The 20,352-nt window shown below is 47.5% G+C and overlaps 2 protein-coding genes across 4 annotated transcripts in view; both read left to right on the top strand.

Moving 5' to 3' along the window:
- The first annotated feature begins 5,025 nt into the window (after positions 1-5,025).
- Positions 5,026-6,664, top strand: CHCHD1 (coiled-coil-helix-coiled-coil-helix domain containing 1). Its single transcript, XM_006262963.4, has 3 exons — positions 5,026-5,190; positions 5,277-5,395; positions 6,265-6,664. The coding sequence occupies exons 1-3, from the start codon at positions 5,058-5,060 to the stop codon at positions 6,367-6,369; spliced, it is 357 nt and encodes a 118-aa protein (XP_006263025.2). The 5' UTR covers positions 5,026-5,057; the 3' UTR covers positions 6,370-6,664.
- Positions 6,665-12,744: 6,080 nt separating this feature from the next.
- Positions 12,745-20,352, top strand: part of LOC102571242 (neurotrypsin) — a 57,944-nt gene continuing 50,336 nt past the window's right edge. For 2 of the 3 annotated variants that reach the window (XM_059729725.1, XM_019497203.2), the window contains exons 1-2: positions 13,222-13,691; positions 17,028-17,073. In XM_059729725.1, coding sequence (XP_059585708.1) covers positions 13,620-13,691; positions 17,028-17,073 — 118 coding nt within the window. In that variant the 5' untranslated portion in view covers positions 13,222-13,619. Of the gene's footprint in view, positions 13,113-13,221; positions 13,692-17,027; positions 17,074-20,352 lie in introns of those variants that run through there. The other variant, XM_019497201.2, reaches the window with a different exon arrangement.

Genomic DNA, 20,352 nt, shown 5'->3' on the forward strand with positions numbered 1-20,352 from the left:
CTTTGTCTCTCAAAACTGAGTTTCCTTCCTCCCTGCAAACATCTGTCTCTCAGTGCATGCAGACAGTGTCACATACTTCTGTCTACTTGTGAATCCTTAATGCTGATGCTCTCAGCCCATCCCAGGCTCCATGCCAAGAAGAGACTGTAATGCAGACAGCAGTAACTGATGGGAAGCTATTAAAATTCTCCCCATAGAGCTTTGCCTTTTTTTCCCCCTCCCCTTCCCTTCCCCAACCTCCCACAACATGCTTCTTGGAATTGTTTAAGGCTGACATTGGATTCTGAAGGTGAATGTATCTGGAAGCTGCCGCCACCATTAGCTAATGGGGTTTGGAATGAAAGAAGCCCATTACAGGAGATATTACAGTCCAGCATCCTGTTCCTTCCTTTCCAGATAGTCACTGGAAAGTCAACAAGGGATGTAAGAAAAAGAAGTGGCTAAACAGGAAAACATTAGCAAGTAAATAAGTCAGTGATTCCCAACCTTGGGTCACTCGCAGCAATAAAAGATGTGGTCACAAAGACACTTGACAGTGTCGACTGATTACAGGGAATATGCTTCCTGTTTATAAATATGCAACTCTCGGGTGTGGCATTTATTTGTTCATGCATGACAGTTGCAACTCCAATGCAAGTTACTCATACATTACAGGAAGCTGATGTAAAATCAGTATGCTGATCCCGGCTGGCTGAAATACATTTAATATGATCTAATATGGATGCTTTTCTTTAAAAAGCTTCTGCTTTGAGCTCTAGCAATAAAATTAATGACAAGGGTGAAAACAAGAAACAAAAGGAGTATAAGACATGAAAGAAATTTGATGAATCCTTGTGGATCTTGTCTGTATCATTTTGGGGTCCTTGTTGATCTTGTTTGCATCGTTTTGGGGTTGCAAAAAATTTCCAATGTTTAAATAGGGTCATGCTGAAGAAAAGGTTGGGAAGCCCTGAAATAAGTGAACCTCAAAAATCTTGAGATTCAGAGGAGCACTCCATAGTTTAAGACTGCCTGGCAAAGCTGTCTCAGAATCTATTTAAGCATGCTCATTTAAATCCCTTAGATCAAGGGTGGGCAAAATGCGGCCCGGGGGCTGGATGCAGCCCGCCAGGCTATTCTATCTGGCCCGCAGGGCCCCTAAAAAATTTAGAAAATTAATATTAATCTACCCTGGGTTGCCTGTCATGCGGCCCTCAATGGCTTGCCGAAACTCAGTAAGCAGCCCTCTGCCCAAAATAATTGCCCGCCCCTGCCTTAGATCAATGGTTTTTAACCTTTTTTTATTTGCAGACCCCTAAAAAATTCAAACAGTGGCATGGATCCCTTGGAATTGTAAGTGTGGATTGATATTCACATACTTTCATTGATTATAGCAGGGGTTGTCCACGAGGGGTATGCGTACCCCTCAGGATACTTGGGAAGGCCCCAGCGGGTATGTGGTGGTAGCTTGGACCTGCGCTTCCTGTTTTGCTGCCAGAGCTTCTGGTTTTGCCGTGGGAACCCCACACCCCACTCATTGATCAGCTGCTGGGGGACCGCCCCCCACACACTTGTCAACCTGCCGGGGGACTCCCTGCTTCTCAACTGGCCGCCAGGGATACACCAACCAAAAAAGGTTGAAAACTCCATGATTATAGTCATCTTTTATGGACCCTTTAGTGTAATGCAAATAGAGTAAATACCAGCTTTAGGTTAGGTATATAACATGGAGGTAGACTTTTGCCTATTGCCTTAATCTTATGTATTATCTTGACTCTCTTTTTGTGTATTTTCTTGAGTTTTCAATGCCTTAAGAAACTCCATTTTGTACTGCTCTGTAGCTTGACATAAGCACTTCTTAACATTTTACTCCTTTGTGTGCTGCATGGGTGAGAGTGTGTTTGTGGAAAAGGAAAACACCGGTTGGTAACTAGCTGAAGAATGCAGACAGATAAAAGACCAAAACAAGAAGAAGCCGCCCCAGAACAGCAGGAGAACATCAATCAACCTTAAAGGAGGAACACAGTGATAACACAGCAAAAGCCCAGAGGACTGACTGAATTGACAAGACTATAAAAGGTGGGGAGAGACATGCTGATTTGGGTCTTATTCTGCATAACATTCTAGAGCATCGGTTCGCTTGACAAGATGGACTGACAAGCCCGGCTCCCACTTGTGATCAACTTAGCTGACCACTAAGTTGACTCAAGCACCGATGAGACTGGTAAAGTATACCAGCACAGAACAGAATTCAGGGTATGAGTGTGTGTGTGTGTGTGTGTACACTAAGCGCTTAATAAATGTGGTGTCTTGCCTTGTCCCCTCTTACAAAGGTCTCACTCTTTATTTTGAGCTAATTGGTTAACATTTGACATAATCTGTGGACCTCTAAGGTGTCCAGAGACCACAGGTTGAAAACCACTGCCTTAAATTATTTGGAATATGTCAGCCTGTCTCCTGATGAATGACATCGCCAAAATGCCTGACCCTTCCGATTTGTACACATTTTACGAAAGCCAGCATTTTCAGCAGGATTTGTATCACTGGGAGACCAGGCTAGAAATGCCCCTTGGGCAGCCTCTCTCACTTATTTACGCTCCTGCTTCCTGTCCCAGAAGAAAGCACTGCCTATTTCAGAACTTTCAAACAGGCTGGTTTGAATTTGTTTCTAAAAATGGAAGAAAATGGGTATATTTTTGTTTGTGTAGAAATGTTCTGTTACACTGTTCAGACCTAGCTTTAACACAGATATTATCTTATAAATAATTTTTAAATACCAATAAAAAATCAACAGAATCTGCAGTGTCAGAACTGATAAACCAAAGGCCCAACCAATCATATAAGCTTTATTTTGCAAAAGGAAACTCCTCAAACATGTATTTAGGCAAATCACTAATGATCACAGCTCTAATTCAGGTTCCACCTACAATCTCTACTTCAGGTCACAAGTAGGCAAGTGTTTGTACTGAAACAATCTCTGATGAACATGTTCATGTTAATGATCATTAGGCTTCATTATGAACATGCTACTGAGCCAAAGGGAAACTAAGGGCCTTGTTACATGTTGCACTTTAAACTTCTTAAACATTGATTGGTTCTAGGGTTAATTTGAGTTGAGAGTAGTTACACATTAAGGCTAAAAATCTTCCTTGAGGGAATTTATACGTGTGCTCCCTGAGGGGTGGGGGCACTTTAATTAGAACAGCTTAAAGCACCCGGAACATCTTGTGTATCGGCATCCCTGTACTTAAAATGGCAGCAGGGTCACTTTAACTAAAGCTTGTTCAGTGAGCTTTAGTTAAAGTGTCCAGTCACCATATTTAAGTGTGGAGACACAGGAGCCTGCTGGAGCACAGTAATTCTAGCAGACCTGATTAATCAAGCCTGCTCTATGATGCTGCAATTACAGCATGGCAGAGCATACGTGCCCGCACTGTCGCTGATCCGTGCAGCTGTGACTTGCCACTGGGGGCTGGCAAGCAGGGGCCTGAATAGGAGCTACAGCTCTGAGTTGTCTGCACAGACCAGGAGGGTGGGGGGAGGGGATGCTGCATCCTGGGATGTTGGAGGACTAGGGTGGCAATTGTGGAGGACATTCTGGTTTTCTGCCACTCTTCTCTATTGATATGAAACAGGACACCTTTATGTCCTCTATTTTTTTCTTCAAGAGAAAAATACTACTACTATTTTATCTCTTGAAGAGAAAAATAGAGGACATAAAGGCGTGGGGTTTCGTAGCAAGAGAGGACAGAGAACACTTCTAGACAGAGGGCTGTCCTCTACAATGGCCACCTTACAGAGGGATGAAGCTTGGCGTGGCCACGCATCAGGTTGGGTGACTGATCACACCCTGGAATGATGCGACTTTAAGACACTGTCGCACAGCACTTAGGTGCCCTGCTCCTAAGAAGGAAAACACTGCTAGGGAAAGAGCCCTAGCAGTGAGTGATGAGCCCAGCTGCTGGTTGCCAAGACAACCAGAGGAGGTCAGCTGACCAGAAGGGGCAGGGCCTGGCTCCTATATAAAACCCAGGGGCTGAGGCCAGGCTTGTCATTCTCTACCAGCAGCCAGGGGAGAAGGAGCTTCCCCCTGAGCAAAGCTGAGGGGAGAGGTCTGACTGCAGGTACAGCTCCAGAGCCGGGTAAAGGATAAAGCATCCATGAGGTGTTTTGAGTAATGTTGTTATAGCCAAGGGGCTCACATTTTGTTTACTGTTTAAGACCAGTGGCTTGGGTGAGGCTATTAGGGGTTGGAGGAGGCCTCATAGAGGACCCACAGCGGTGTGGGGACCCCAGCGCCAGTGAGGGTGCAGCATTTGGGGTGCACTGACCCCAGCCCCAGAGAGGGGGTGTTGGTGAGAAGCCCCAGTGCGGGTGTGGTGAGCGCCGGAGAGAGAGCAGCACTGACGAGCGCTAGAGAGGGAGCAGAGCCAGACAGGGCAGCGCAGGGCCCAAAGGGGACAAGGGGGCCACATTATAACAAGGCCGTGACTGAACGACGTCAGTTCCATCTGCGAGGCTTGGGGCATGGTAAAGAGGTGGTTGGAGCCACGCATAGCCCGTAAGGCTAAGGTGCCCCGAAACAACTGTGGTACCATCTATCTTGGAGCAGGACCTACCAGGGGTCTGGGAAGGCACAAGGTCGGAGCGTACAGCTAATCATGACCTAGAGGGCGTGAAAGGCAGCCTCCCAATTATATAGTTTGTCATCAAAGACGTGGCGGGCAAGGATCGAGGGTGCCCAATGGGCCAACTTGGCACGGTAAGGGGGCCTTGGGGAGACCACGGCCATGCTACTGGACCCCGCGCCGTGGCAGACACCTAAAGTATGTTTAAACCTGGCTTCCGGGTCTAGCGCGCGGACACTCCAGGGCAGGTAGGGAGCTCCCGGCGCTGCCTGAAATCTGCGGGTAACCAAAGTGGCCGGTTTCAGGCGGCTTGGTTGGATGCAGCAAGGGGGCGCTCTCCACAGGGGGCTCGTCTCTATTCGCGCTTCCCCTTCCGGACTCGGCGGGGCGGGGCTTCCGGCTGTCACGTGGGCAGAGGCGCAGCCGCGGTCCAGTTTCCGGCCCGGCGCGATGGTGGGCCCCGTAGCCGCGTCCTTCCTATCGCGGCTGGGCCTGGGCGGCCACAAGCGGCCGCCGCGGGTCCGGCCCAGCCGCCCGCTGGTGCTGGCCAGCCGCGTGCAGGAGCGCCGGCAGGAGCAAACAGGTGAGCGCCCTGCGTGCCGTGTCCCGTGGGGTGGGCTGCTCGCGCGCTCACTCGGCCTCTCTCTGTCCGTGTCCGTGTCCCCGCAGAGCGGCCGTGCGTGATGGAGATGATGGGGCTGATGTCCTGCTGGAAGAAAAACGAGTTCAACAGCGACCTGTGCACCGAGGAGTTCCAGGCCTTCCGCGCCTGCCTGGCCGCGGCCGAGGTACCACGCCGCGTCGCGCCGCTCTCCCCGGGAGGAGGTGGCCAACGGCTCGGATACCGCCTACGTTGCTGGCACGCCAAGGGCACCAGCTGCCCGCAAGCACGCAACCAACGGGGCCGTCTGCAGCTAAATATGCGTGGATGAAAATACAGCTATGAAAGAGGGATGCTGTTGTTATGGGGGTTAGCACAGACAGGAGCGGGGCCTGGACATCGGGCTCAAAAGGAGGTGGTCGGTTTTCACCAAATCCATCCTCCCCTACTGCATTCTCTTTCTGTGGTCTTTAAAATGACTGCAGTAGTGGAGAAGTAAAAATAATAAAAAATGGTTGCACTCAGCTAGGGAGATGAGCCTGGAATGAAGGGTCTGTACGTCTGAGGTCCATGGGAGCAGTTGATGCAACTCCTGGGTAGATTCTGGGCTTGTGATATTTGTTATAACTTTGCCATTAGTGCCAATAGGGTGAGCTACAGACTGACACCTCTGTTTCACAACCTTATAAGCAGGGATCCTGGTTTTCCCTGATTAAAAAAAATTGCAAATTCCCTGATAAAATGCCCAAAATCTGTAATTTAAAATTAAATGCCCCTCACTCCTCCCACAAGAGCCCCCCAGCCCTGCCGGAGGGGGCCCCCAGCTGCCTGCGCCCCAGGGCCAGGGTCCCAGGTCTACAACCCCCTGCCCCCAACAGAAGGCAGCTGCCCCAGGAGAAGGAGCACAGAGCCAGTTTCCCCCCTTGCTGCTTGCCGGCTTGCTGAAAGGGCAGGTGGTACGCTTTTGAAATAAGCGTGTCGTTAGAAATATTGCTGAGATCCAGACTAGAATCAGCTCAGCAGTTAATATATTAATGGTTCTGCTTCTCGTTTCAGAAACAGTTCATGAAACAGCAGTCCGTGGAATACATACATAACTTATCTTCAAAACAAGTGAACAGACTATTGAGGCGGTTCCCTAATATCACACACGAAATTTGAAGAGAGACCTGGTTGTCCAAGGAACTGGAGAGCAGCAATCACAGCCAGGATCACCTTTGGAGAAAGAGTTAAAAACAGATATTGAGCATTTGATGTTTAGGGGTTCTGTCAGAATCGCTGAGGAGGTTCTTGATTGAATTATTGTTTTTTGGGGTGCAGGGGCTTGGTGGAGATGGTTCTATAGGACCCCTGGCTCTTGTGGTAACAAGAAGGGTGTTTCCTAACTGTTGTTCAGCAAGTCAAAGTGTAGAGTGGAATCTTGTTTCCTTGTGAAATAAAATCTTCTAACAAATTATATACGTGAGTTTTAACGAATTACATACACAAGTTTTCACAGTTAAGATACAACTGCGCATGTGCAGGTTCTGCAGCAAGCCTCCTGTCTGCCGTTCAAGTTGCTGACAAATAGTTCATGACTCTCAACTGACCTGGCTTAGAATTGCTGTGCATCTGGTGAAGCATGTTATTTAGAGGTGTATCAATACATCAGTCCCATATCGTATTGGCACCAATAAAAGGAAAATTGACATAATTGGCTTTTTTTGGCTGATGTAGCCAATAACATCGCTGATAAATGCCACGTTCATGCTCCTGGCACAGCGTGCACCCTGAGAGAGCTTGGGGGGCATGTGCTCCCCAGATCTGTGCATGGGGTAAAGGTAGGCTGCCACTGTGGGCTGGGGCTAGGGCTGGTGCCAGGCTCTTCCTGGCAGGGGGGTTGGGCCTGGGCTGCACTTGGGGCAGGTGGAGGCAGCGCTGGGAGGGTAGCTACAGGTTAGGCTGCAGCCACCCCAAAATTTGCTGTTGTCCCCCTACCAGCGCCACTGCCACCCACTCCAAGCAGAGCCTGTTCCAGCCCCTATGCTGGGAAGAGCGCAGTGCCACCCCTGGCCCACAGCAGCAGCCTGCCCTCACCCCACACACAGATCTGGGGAGCACATGCCCTCCTGGGGTGTGTGCAGCAGCAGGAGCTGCACCCCCACCCTATGCTACCCAGACAAGCCGTGGCTCTGTCCTGTGCCCTACCGTGCTCCAAGTGCACAGCACCTGCCCCAGCACCAGTCCCATTCCCTCCCTCACCTTGGGAGACCTTGATCTACCCTCCTCATGCCTTTTCCCTTGCCCTTGCCCACAGCAGACTTACCAGCCAGATGCTGTTCTCCATGCCGCCGGGCTGCATGTTGGCAATTGGATCAGTATCAGCCAATATGGCTCGTTAAAAATCGGTCATCGGTATCGGCCCAGAAAATCTCTACCAGTGCACCCCTAACATTATTGCTGTGTATGTTAATCTTCCTCTTCATTTTTAAACCTTGAATTCATCTATGAAACATCTTGATATTAGAAGTCCAGAGTCAGCTTCCAGAGTAGTACTCTTCTGCCCCCAAGTACATGGGGATATGAGTGGGGAATCAGATGCGACTTTCACCATGGCACTTTTGGGAAGGGAATTACAGGAGATGCTTTCTCAAGTTATTATTTCTGTGTTGTAATGTCACTATCTGGCTTGTTGCAAAGTTTCCAGCCTATTGTGAGAGACCCTCTTGTGTGTCTTGGTAAACAGTGGGAGGGAGAGAGTAGAGACAAAAGTGCAATAGTGCTGAACTAATAGTTACTTTGATAAGTTTGTTGTTTGTTTTAGAGTGATGTCTAAAGTTTCCCATTGCACTGGGTATATTCAGTGTGCAGATAGCAAGGAACACTCCCTGCCCCCAAAAACTGACAGTCCAAATGAGATAGAATGATGAAGTGACTTGTCAAAGGTGACACTGTGGGTCAGAGTCAAAGACTGAGCCTTGGTCTGCTGATTGCCAGGCCTATTCGTTAGGCATTTTTTGCTCAATCTAACTCCCATATTGTTTGGGTGTTTTTCTTTAACTATTAATCATGAATATTTATTGTATTTGTACTGCAGCTTAGCTAGTTTGACAACTAAATTTTCTTGTTAATATCATGGCAGGAATGGGTGTTGAAGAATTTCAAGGAAGGGATAAGCATGATTTCTCCTGCCAGTTCAGGGAGGCAGTTCAAAGTGTAAAGGAAAACATCTGAAGTGCCCTGGATTTTGGAGCACATTAAGCAGTTTAGGTGAACTGGTCTTTGTGTCCCATAACACAGGCAAGCCAGACAGTGTTCTCTTTAGTAAAGTTCTTTTATGCCCATCTTCTCTAGCCTCAGATAGTATGCCGAATTGGGAGCCAAGAAACTGTCAATTCTAAATTTGCCTTATCCACTTATGCATTAAAAAGTTTGCAGCATTGAGTGTGATCTCATACTTTTCTCACTATTAGAGGAAGGTGCATTTTATTCTAAACATCTTACACTAATGTTCATGAATAGTCTCCTCTTATTATATGACAGAATGAAAAAGAGGATCTGATCAGTTTACTGTACTCTCAAATGATCTGAGTCCTGCTCATTTTGCAATCACATTCATAAACCTCACAGTGCTTCTTGCCAATTTTGTTTCCTTTCTCTGACCTTTCAACTTCTGCTCTATCTTTAAGGTTGCCATAAAATGTTGTGTTAGAGTCTTCAAGTCCTTAAAGCTTATTATGTGCACTGTTTGTGTGTGTTTTTTCCCTTAGTATCTTAATGTGCTTTGCATGACAATACATGTTACTTCTTAAACTATTTTGGCAGTTTATTTGGCTCTGGTTTGCATACTGTAATTGTGAACTGTCTGTGCTGATTGACCTTGACAATAAGAGCTGTATCTCTCCGTTAACATTTGTAATTAGGCAGAGTCTGACTTGTAAAGATTTTTACTCTTTCAGTAATGGAAATAATCATCAGTACACCTACTATGAGCATTGTGGATAGGACTGTCTCCTCCTCGTGAGTTCTGTGTAAGCACTGTTTCACAGTGGGTCACAGAAGCTGGGTGGGTTCTGCTGCTCCATCCAGCATCAAATACTTTCAAGAGTGCTGTTGTTAAGCCATATACATAATGGGAAAGTGGGCAGAGAATTAAATGAAACCTGACTGGCTATTCTGTGCCCTCTTAAGCAGGTTATTGGAATTGAGCAAACTGTTGGAATTCCTTGATCTCATTTTCCTTGTTTTTTATAGCCTGGCTAATGCCATCTGTAGGGATTATTGCTGTCTAAACTTCCTCATGTATCATGCTGCTGCACAGGATCTTTTATGAAAGAATCAATATGGTCTCCTTCTTTCCCTGAACATGACACTGATATCCCAGCTGGGAGGGAGGAAAGCATTTGGAATTCTAGAGGAATGCATGCAGATGCTAACTTTCATCTCGCATCTGCCATCTTCTGTTGCTGTGAATAATACCAAAAAAGGAGGAAAACACTTTACCAAACTACAGTGCCCATGTCTTGTTGGGCTTGATCGCATGGGGGCACAGAGCCATTGGGAACTCAATTAATTTGGTTTGGATTTGCTAAATAATTATTGCAATTTTCCATGTTTTATTTTTAATCTGTTCGTTCCCCAAGCCCATTCTACAGAGTAGTCTTTTGGGTGAGCAGAATTCCCTTTTGTACACCGCAAAAGTACATCAGTGTCATAAGAGAAAATGGGTACCTTGTTTCTTCAGTACTGCTAGACCTCTTCCACGTCTTCCTTTTTCCCCCACTTCCTCCCCCCTTCCTTCCCTCCCCTCCCCTCCCCCATAGAATAACCTGGGTGTGGGTTAACTGGCTCAGTGGATGTACCTTGCCCAGCCCCTAGTTCCTGTGCTGGAATAGGTGACTTCCACCTTACTAAGGAAATCAAGAACTGCTGCTCCTGAAGGATATGCACTTAGTAGTAGTTTGCAGTCTTAAACCAAACATGTTGCAGGTCTTAGTCCTAGTAAAGTAAGTAATGTAGATTTCATTATAATCAAGAGCTGACCTTAAAGCAGGAGCAGGCTGCAATGACATCTCTCTGTTTCATGGCAAAGGGATGGAAAAAATATTGCATGTCTAATAGGGAGACCTGCTCTTGAGTTGCACTTGTACAATGACTATGGACAGTTCAAAGGGGAAGGATAGTTCTCCCCTCATATATGTAGAGAGAATAGCAATGTAGTGGCTAAAGGTTTGAATTACCTTGCAGGTGTCTGTGTTCCATTCCTCAGGTCAAAGAGCACTGGAAGGAGCAGGCGTGCTTTTTCCTTAGTGAGAGGGATTAGTGCAGAGCAGTGTAGAAACAGCATGATTGAATAGATTTCTGAGAAAATCCTACGCTGCTGGCCGTAGCTGGGAGAAATCTGTCCTACCAAGGGACTTGGGGGCATGTTTAAATTTAGAGGAGAGTACAGAGAGGAGTTTTCTTATGAAACAGGTGATTATAGGTAGTTGGCTGAGGGTGTCAACACACACAAGTTTCACTGATATGAAAAGCTGTGAATGTCTACAATTGTAGTTGTACTGGTATAATCCCCTGCAAGTCTCTTTCCCTTCAGTATAAGAAGGCATATTCCAGTTTAATTTTTGTCTTGGGCATTTTAAATTGAAAAAAACCTTTCTCAATCTGGAAAAAAAAGGATCAAAGGCGATATAATTAAAGTTATAACAATTATGCCAGTAAAAATGGTGAAACATTCCAGTGGAGACAAGCTGTGATCTCTCTTGGACAAAAGCAGAGCAGGAGTGAGTATGTAGGTGGGTGAAGGAGGAAAGGTCAGCTTGGCCATTAGAAACCTTTAAGGCCCAGTGGGTTTCTGCCAGCTCAGTTTTGCTTGTTAGTACATGCTTGTTTCTTTGATGCAGTTCTTAGACTGGAATATAGGATCAAGTCTTGACAAGAGTGTACAGTAGTTCTGACAACACCAAGCCTGGGCTAGAAAGGGACCTGCTGTAAATACCACTACATGATGATGGAGGCTGGGTACAAAAATTGGACTACTGGTTTGTTTGAGGAATGGCATGTCCTGGGTTTCTGTATGAGGGCAAAGCACTTGCAACTACCCAGGCTTGCCTGGGAGAAGAAAGTAGCTGGCAGCTGTTCGAGGACAGGTCTAGTGTGAAGGCCCTTTTTACAGATCATCAGCTAGAATAATGTCTATCACAAAAATGTTGAATGTAGCTGGTCATTTCCAGGCTGCAGGTACTATAACTTGAGAGCTGCCTGGCTGGTTCTTCCTGTTGCTGTTCAACCTTAACAACAAACCTTCCTCTGTTGGAAGAGGCAGAAGAACAATGAGTACCTTGAAGGGAACCTGAACACCTGGGCACTGATGATAATCTTCCCCCTGATGATCATGTGTGGGGTTAAGGATGCCCCAAGGACTAATGGGTTTTCAGTTGATGCCATTTTGCACTCACAATTTCAGCACACCCTCCTGTGTGTCTTCATTAGAGCTTCATTGCACTTCTCTTCCAGAGACCCAAGGTTACCAAAAAGCTTGTCTGAGTCTATCCCAACCATGCAGTTTGTCCAGTAAAAGATAGCACCCACAAACATTCTAGATCTTAATTAAAACAAGCAAGTTTAAAACTCCAACATCCTTTTCTCTTTTCTTGTCTTCCCCTCCCTACCAGTGCTGCCCCTCCCTTGGAAAAGCAGTGCTAGTCACGGAGTCCAGCAGGGGTTACGTTGCTTTTAGCAGCCTCTCTCCTTGCCTGTTCTATCTTGCTGTCCTCCTGCATTGTGCAGTTGTAGAGATTCGCTCCTAATTAAATTATTGCAATTCTTGGCCAGATAAGCAGTGCCCGGAACACTGCAGCACAATTCACCCAACAAACTGCTCCCCCTTCCCACCCCATGACTCCTGTTACTCATCCATCTTCAAATGGAATTGTACTGCATTTGATAAGCGACCACGGATGAGACAAGCAAGACAAAACTGCAATAGGGAACAGATAATGGGCAATAAAAGAAAAAGGCATTTTGGCTAGCCAGCAGGGATGTTACCAGCTTGTCTATGCTGGTCGGCTGCATGGCTTTTGGAAAGCATTTCTAAATTTAGAACCGAGTTCTTTTCTAAGGTGATATTAACATTTCCAGAACAATAAAATAATTCCCTAGTAATGGAAGTATAGATATAGGAAATATCCATTTAAGTGGGTGAGATCAGCAAGGAGATAACCTTAAAGTCCCTGGGCTGTGTCAGTATTCTGATTACTCTGATTAATGTGCAGTGCTTGGTTGCCCTTAATATTTTATATATTGGAAGAGTACATTTAAAAAATAAATCAAGTGGTACTCTCCAGAGTAGGCAGCAATAACCAACCCCTGCATTAAGCCTGTAAACTAGGCAAATGTAAACAGCGTTGCAGCCTTAGCCCAAGGTCAAGGAAATGCTTGCCTAGCTGAAAAGATGAACCTTGGAGTCAATTTGGCTCTGGCATGCCATTGGTGGAAATGCCTCCCTGAGCTGGAGGGAGGCATCCACAGAGAGCTCTTTCAAAGAGGTCCTGTGTCTCTCCCCTCAGAAAACCCAACCAGCAAGATACTTATCCTGAAATTCTCTCTGGATGCTCTTCTCCTGGATTCAACAGCTTGAGAAGTGTGGTTGCGGGGAACTGCAGGCAGTTAAACAAAAAGACAAGTGGGAAGAGTAAAGTCCAGATTCCTTCCAGCTAGTCTAATCTCTGGCAAGAGTTTACACACAGATACACACAGGATTTTTCACCCTTCTGTTTTCACCCTTTTGAGTCTTTAGTAGGGAGATCCAGATCAACCCCTTCCAGCCTCTTGGAGACAGGAGGAGAGTGAGGAAGGAAGAAAACTCAGCTGGAGGAAAGAGGGTTGTTTTCAGCAATGGGAGAGCTGCTGAGCTATACTGGAAGGTACACAGCAGGGATGGGGAGGAAAAAGCTGGCAGTGGAGACGCATACCTAGAGCAAAGAGAGGCTGGGACAACAAGAAAAAGGGAGGGGCAGCTTAGGGAGAGTCTGGTGGGAGGTAGAGAGAGATGAGGTGTGAAAGTAGCCTGGATGGCTGAACACTGCACTCTACCCGCCTGCACTTGCCTCCTGCTGTTTTCAAAGGTGGATCAGAAATTCTGGAGCATGTTATCTCCCTAAAGAGCAAGGAAATATTAGAGAAGAGATGGGAGAGAGAAGGGGAGGCAAAATCACTGGATGCTGCCAGGAACTTTCATTCCCTTCATTCCCTTCCCTGTCTAGAAATTACAGAAGTGTGCTGCTCCCTCCAATGCAATGCTGCTAGAACTCTGCTCTCTGTGAAATAGAAGAGAGGAGGGAAAGGAAGGGAGGAGGCAGCTGAGCCCAGCAAGACAGAGAGAGAGGGAATGTGAAGCCTGAAGAAGCTGCTGGCCACTTTGCTCAGAAAGGATGCAGCTCTCCAGGGCACTTGGGGTCCTGGTGGTTCTCCTGGATTTGTTACCCTGCTTTGGATGTCTGGAGGTAGGAGGTTTTTTAAATCTGATTGTACAAAGTCATGTGGCTTTTTACTATCCTCTGTGCAAACAGAGCTTGTACATAGTGAATTTTCTTTCTAAGGGGTCTAAGCTGCTCCTGTCCCTGGACTGGGGGGCATTAGTGTGGGAGAAAGGAAATTTATCACATTTTGCCTATGAAAATGCATTCTCAGAACCCCAAAGAATAACTGAACCTGTGCATGGTGCACTGGGGCTGACAGATGCTTTGGCTCATGTTTTCCATGTTTTCCAAGCACTGCGGTGACCCTGGCAGGAGGGTCTCTTTGTCTCTGTCCACTGCTGATCAACTGACTGTTCCTGTTGCTGTTGTGTACTGATGATTTATAGCCACATGGACCTGGTGCAGGGATACAGGACAGGCTATTCATAATGAGGTTCAAATTTGGTGGTGGGGGTGGGGTCGATCTCACTGAGATGACTGTCAGTGATTACTCTTTTCTGAGAGGACAGCAAGGGGGAGCATATCATTCCAAAGGTTTGAATTCCTGTCCCTTCGTTTGCAGTTAAGTCTCTAAGAAGAACAGAACCAGTTCTCCACATGGTTTGTTATTAATCCAGCCTATCACGCACCTTTTGTGCGTGCTTGCATATATTATTTTAGCTGGGTGCTGGGAGACCTGGGTTCTGTTTCATGACCTGTCTTGCTGTGAGTTCTTGGACAAGCACAGATGTCATGTAGCTCAGGTGGCCCATGTCTCTATAGAGTGCATTAAGCTCTTCAAATTGATGTCACTCTGAATGGGCCAATCACTGTTGGTTTCCCTGCTGTGTGGGCTCAGCACTGTGAAGTGTACAGAGGAGAATCCCTGGTGAATGGAGTTTACAAATCTAACTGCTGTTTTACTCATGCTCATTCTCTCACTCACATGTGCAAGTCATCCCAGCTGATCTGACAATTCTAAACAGGTTGTGGATTTGTTTCCAAGTTAGCATTTCAGGTGCTGTTGTTCTGGGAGATCTTGGCACTTTCCCATTGTTGGCAGCCCCTACAGAACCAAATTCACCGTTAGTATTAGCAGGTTCAGAGTCAATGGGAGCTGCCCCTGCTTATTGCAGAGATGGTCTATAGGGTTTAATACAGCAAATAATTAACATTGATTCCAAAGTGTTCTCTTCCTTTCTTTCAAGAGAGATGAAACTAATAAAAAGGAGAGCATTTTAGCTCCAAACCTGTGAGAGAGAGCAAGAGAAAGAAAAAGAGAGAAAGTAAACAAAAAACTGTTCCCTCTGACTACATTTCTCTATGTACAGAGGACCCTGTTCTGTTAAGAAGAAATTGTTGTTCAGGTAAAAGCTCCTGGTTATTTAAACACAAACTGAAGCATGAGGAACTAACTTCAATATATGCTGTTTGTTCTCTTGACTCAATGGGCCACTGTTCTGGGAAGGAATTTCACCTGCATGCAAACCTTGTAAGCACTCCTCATGGTAACAGACCGGAGATCTTCCTCTCAGTCATCAGAAAGGCTTTGCCTGTACCATTGAATGCAGCATGGGATATCTCAGGACTCTGCATCATATATCTCATGCTGGTTCTTTGAAGTCAGGCTCTGTTTGGGTAATTGGGCTTAGAGTGGCAGCAGAGCAGCTGGCAGGTACAGGCCAGCCCTGATGAGGCAGTCACATGACCACAAGAGAGCCATGTGATTGGAGGAGGGGGCTGAGCAGCTTCCATTTTAACTCAGGCCCTCAGGGCTGAGCCAGCAGTTTGCTGTTGGCAGCTAGAACGCCACCTAGCTGAGTGCCTGCTCAGCACATCCTTGGAGGTAAGGGCAGGAGCTGTGGGGATGGAAGGATGCTCCTGGTCCTGGGGTATGACTGAAAACGATGGTCCTGGAGTAGCATGGAAAATGTGGAGTAGCAAAGAAATGCCATGCCAGTTGCCCCCCAGTGAAAGGCGAGCAAGGGGTACCTTATAGCCCTAGCCCCCACGACTTAGTAGGTAGTAGGGAAGCAGTGGGGCCAGGCACATCTTTGGACACCCGAGCCTGTGGGGTGGAAGACTCCAAGGCCCCAGGGAGGAGGCAAAGAGTTGCCCCAGTGACAGGGCAGAAGAATGGCCCCAGCAAGGGGATGGAGTGAGGAAACAGGCTGCGTAGATTCAGGCCACAAAGGCAGCCTGAAGGGCTGCGCAGTAATGGTGCAGAGTAGGGCTGCAGGGGGCGACCTGAAGGACTGCACTAGGGGCATGCAGAGTAGGGCTATAAGGTTGGCCTGAAGGTCTGTGTATAGGCCAGCCCCACAAGCAGTACAGGGAGTTAGCCCCAGTGAGGGGTCATGAGTTAGTGCCCCAGTGTTGGGGCATGAGTGAGTGAACCCCAGTGAGGGTGCATGAGTTTGGAGCCCAGTGTGAAGGCACAGTGACTGTGAGCTCCAGGGGGGAGTGAGAGTCCCATGTGAGACTGGAGCATGGGTCAGTGTGAGGCACTGTACCAATATGGATGCCATCTATGAGGCATGGGACACAGTACAGGGAAGGTCGGAGCCGTGTATAATGCCCTAGACATCGGGGCATGTAATGGGCAGCCTCCCATATTTTACAACAGTTATAAAACAGCAAAGCGTGGCAGGCTAATGAGGGCAGACTGCCCTAGACAGGTGGGCAGGCCAACATTCAACTGGCCTAGTGACGGCCTCCTGTAATATTGTGCTGTCAGTGGTCACAGTAATATTGTACTGTCAGGTGTTGTAGGAAATTGCTATCCTTCTTCAGGCCCTGAAATGTTGGCAGCAAAATCCTAACATCTTCAAATAGATGTTTAGCTTTTTGGTATGGGGGCTTTTCTTTGAATTTGAACAACCATCCCCAAGGTGGAATCTCTCCTTAGATGAACAGCCCCCCTGGGAACCATCTCACTATTATGGCCCCAGCAGGCTGCTATTCTATGCTCTGAACAGGGAGTGAGCTAGAAACTCCTCGTACTTTGTGTGGCTACACCAATTTCTATCAGACTTTCCCTCACATACGTTTCAGTCAAGCCCCCATTTTTTGAATTCCTACTCTACCTGCTCATGCTGCCCCTGCTCCCCTAGCATGGGATTAAAACCCATGAAAATGGCAAGCAACCCTTTAGTGTGGTGCTTGTGTGAAGGGTAACCCTCTGCAGTCCAGTAATTACTCATATTGTTTATGGACAGAGATTTGACTGGATTGTAACCAGAGTGATAGGAAAATCAGGAAAAAGGCTCATTACTAGGGCGTTTCCCTGGAGCAGCTGGAGGCCAAGCAGCTTTCAGGACATGCCCATGTTTATTTCATCAGATAATCATCTCTCTGCTTTTGCTTTGTTTCTTTTCCCAGACTCTCCTGGGATCCCAGCCCAGCCAAAACCATTTGCAGAGTGCAGGTAAGAACAAGAACTTACTAATTCAGTCATCAGTCAAATTCCTCACTGCAGCACTAACCCAAGATTGCAAGTACAATGAAGACTTGTGGCCTGCTCTTCTCCTGTCTTCCCATCATTTTTTCCATCTTGAGATCTCTTGTGTGCCTAGGTCTCTGTTTTCTTTCCCTCCTCCCTTGAATTTCCAGATGCAGCAGACATGAAAGAAAAAAGATGAAATTATCTCTTCCTCCCATATTCTCTCTCTCTCTCTTTCCCTGATCTGTTTTAATACAAGTTGAGTTTCCACTGCCCCTTCCTCATGATTTTGTCAGCAGGCTATACAGAGAGCCTGGCAAGTGGAAACCATAGGCAACTATATTGCTTTCTATCTGTATCTGCTGATGCAGGCTGTATCTACAGTCCATTCCATTGGAGCTTGTAAATAATGCACAAGGCCAGTGACATAGTGTAGCATTGTTTGACATGGCTGCTGTTTGTCGGACAGGTCATCTTTCTCCTGGTTGTGTTTTTAGCAGGTTAGCTCCTGATTACTTGTTATGTGAATGCGGTTATGATTTTGAAATCTCCTTCTGGGGTTTCTCTTGCTACAAGTTGCTCTCAGGGTAGAAATAGAGGTCCCATGCTGCAAAGGATCAGCTGTGACAGGACATGTTCTGCCACAGCTGATCTGCTTTACTAGGCAACACGTTACCCCTTGCACTGCATTGGACCCCCTGGCCAATGCAGGACAAGGGTGATGTGTTTCCTTTCCTTGGGGATTCACTGGGTCCCTTGCTGCCCCATGTTCATAGATTCATAGATGCTAGGGTCGGGAGGGACCTCAATAGATCATCGAGTCCGGCCCCCTACATAGGCAGGAAAGAGTGCTGGGTTCAGATGACCCCAGCTAGATGCTTATCTAACCTCCTCTTGAAGACCCCCAAGGTAGGGGAGAGCACCACCTCCCTTGGCAGCCCATTCCAGACCTTGGCCACTCGAACTGTGAAGAAGCTCTTCCTAATGTCTAGTCTAAATCTGCTCTCTGCTAGCTTGTGGCCATTATTTCTTGCAACCCCCGGGAGCGCCTTGGTGAATAAAACCTCACCAATTCCCTTCTGTGCCCCCGTGATGAACTTATAGGCAGCCACCAGGTTGCCTCTCAACCTTCTCTTGCGGAGGCTGAAGAGGTCCAGGTGCCCCAGTATCTCCTCATAGGGCTTGGCCTGCAAGCCCTTAACCATATGAGTGGCCCTTCTCTGGACCCTCTCCAGGTTATCCACATCTCTCTTGAAGTGCGGCACCCAAAACTGCATGCAGTATTCCAGCTGCGGTCTGACCAGCGCCCGATAGAGGGGAAGTATCACCTCCTTGGATCTGTTCATCATGCATCTGCTGATGCACGATAAAGTGCCATTAGGTTTTCTGATGGCTTTGTCACACTAACGACTCATGTTCATCTTGGAGTCCACTAGGACTCCAAGATCCATTTCCGCTTCCGTTCCACCAAGCAGGTCATTCCCTAGGCAGTAGTTATGCTGGACATTTTTCCTCCCTAGGTGCAGCACTTTGCATTTCTCCTTGTTGAATTGCATTCTGTTGTTTTCTGCCCATATGTCCAACCTGTCCAGGTCTGCTTGTAGTTGTTCCCTGCCCTCCGGTGTGTCCACTTCTCCCCACGGTTTTGTGTCATCCGCAAACTTGGACAGAGTACACTTCACTCCCTCATCCAAGTCGCTGATGAAGATATTGAAGAGTATCGGTCCAAGGACCGAGACCTGCGGGACCCCACTGCCCACACCCTTCCAGGTCGATACTGACCCATCCACTATGACTCTCTGGGTGCGACCCTCTAGCCAATTCGCCACCCACCGGACCGTGTAATCATCCAAGTCACAGCCTCTTAACTTGTTTACCAGTATGGTGTGGGATACTGTATCGAAGGCCTTCCTGAAGTCTAAGTATATGACATCAGCCCCTACTCCTGCGTCCAGGCGTTTTGTAACCTGGTCATAAAAAGAGACTACATTAGTCAGGCATGATCTACCTGCTACGAACCCGTGCTGGTTTCTCCTCAGCATAATTTGTCCTGTCGGGCTCTTGCAAATGTGAGCCTTGATAATTTTTTCAAAGACTTTGCCAAGGGTGGAGGTGAGACTGACTGGCCTATAGTTGCCTGGGTCCTCCTTCCTCCCCTTCTTGAAAATGGGGACCACATTGGCCCTTTTCCAGTCCTCCAGGACCTGGCCCATGCGCCACGAGTGTTCAAATATTCCCACCAGTGGCTCTGCAATGATGTCGGCCAGTGCCTTCAGTACCCTTGGATGGAGCCCATCCGGGCCTGCCGACTTAAAGGCATCCAGTTCCTCCAAGTGACTCTGCACCATCTCAGGGCCTACGCATGGCAGTCTGGTGCCTTGCTGCTGCCTCTCTACAACCCCAGTGAGAGCCTTGTCCTGCCCCTCACTTAGAAACACTGAGGCAAAGAACTCGTTGAGGAGTTCAGCCTTGTCCCCCCTGTCCATCACCAATTGCTTCTGCCCATTTAGTAGGGGTCCTATTCCACCCTGGGCCTTCCTTTTACTCCCTATATAGCTAAAAAACAATTTTTTGTTATCCTTTACTTGGGATGCCATCCTCAGCTCCATGGTAGCTTTGGCCCATCTAACTGCCTCCCTACAAGTGTGAGCAGAGGAGGTATACTCTTCTTTGGTAATCTCTCCCCGTTTCTACTTTTTATATGCTCCCCTTTTAGTCCACAGGCTGCCCTGGATTTCTCTGGTCAGCCAGGGAAGCCTCCTGGCCCCTTTCCCTCCTTTTCCTTGCATCGGGATCGTCTCCCTTTGTGCCCGAAGGATCATTTCCTTAAGGTACAGCCACCCTTCCTGGGCTCCCATCTCTTCAAAACTCCTACTCTGCAATGCGTCCTGGACTAATCGCCTGAGTGCATTGAGATCAGCTTTCCTAAAGTCTAGCACTTTCACCTTTCTAGTTACCTTACCCACTCGACGTCTTATGATGAATTATATTATTTGGTGATCACTGTCCCTCAGGTAACTGCCAATCTGTAGGTCCCCTACCATATCATCCCCCGTTGCCAATATCAGGTCCAGTAAGGTATTCCCCCTAGTGGGACCGTGTACCTCCTGCGTCAGGTGGAGGTCCTGTACGCAGGATAGGAACGTGCATGAATGGTGGGACTTTGCTGTCTGTGTCTCCCAGCAGATGTCTGGGTAGTTTAAGTCCCCCATGACTACCGCCTCCTTAGTTTTTATGGTCTCTGAGAGCTGCCTCAGGAGCCCC

This window comes from Alligator mississippiensis, chromosome 6, assembly GCF_030867095.1.
Source record: "Alligator mississippiensis isolate rAllMis1 chromosome 6, rAllMis1, whole genome shotgun sequence".
Lineage (NCBI taxonomy): Eukaryota > Metazoa > Chordata > Crocodylia > Alligatoridae > Alligator > Alligator mississippiensis.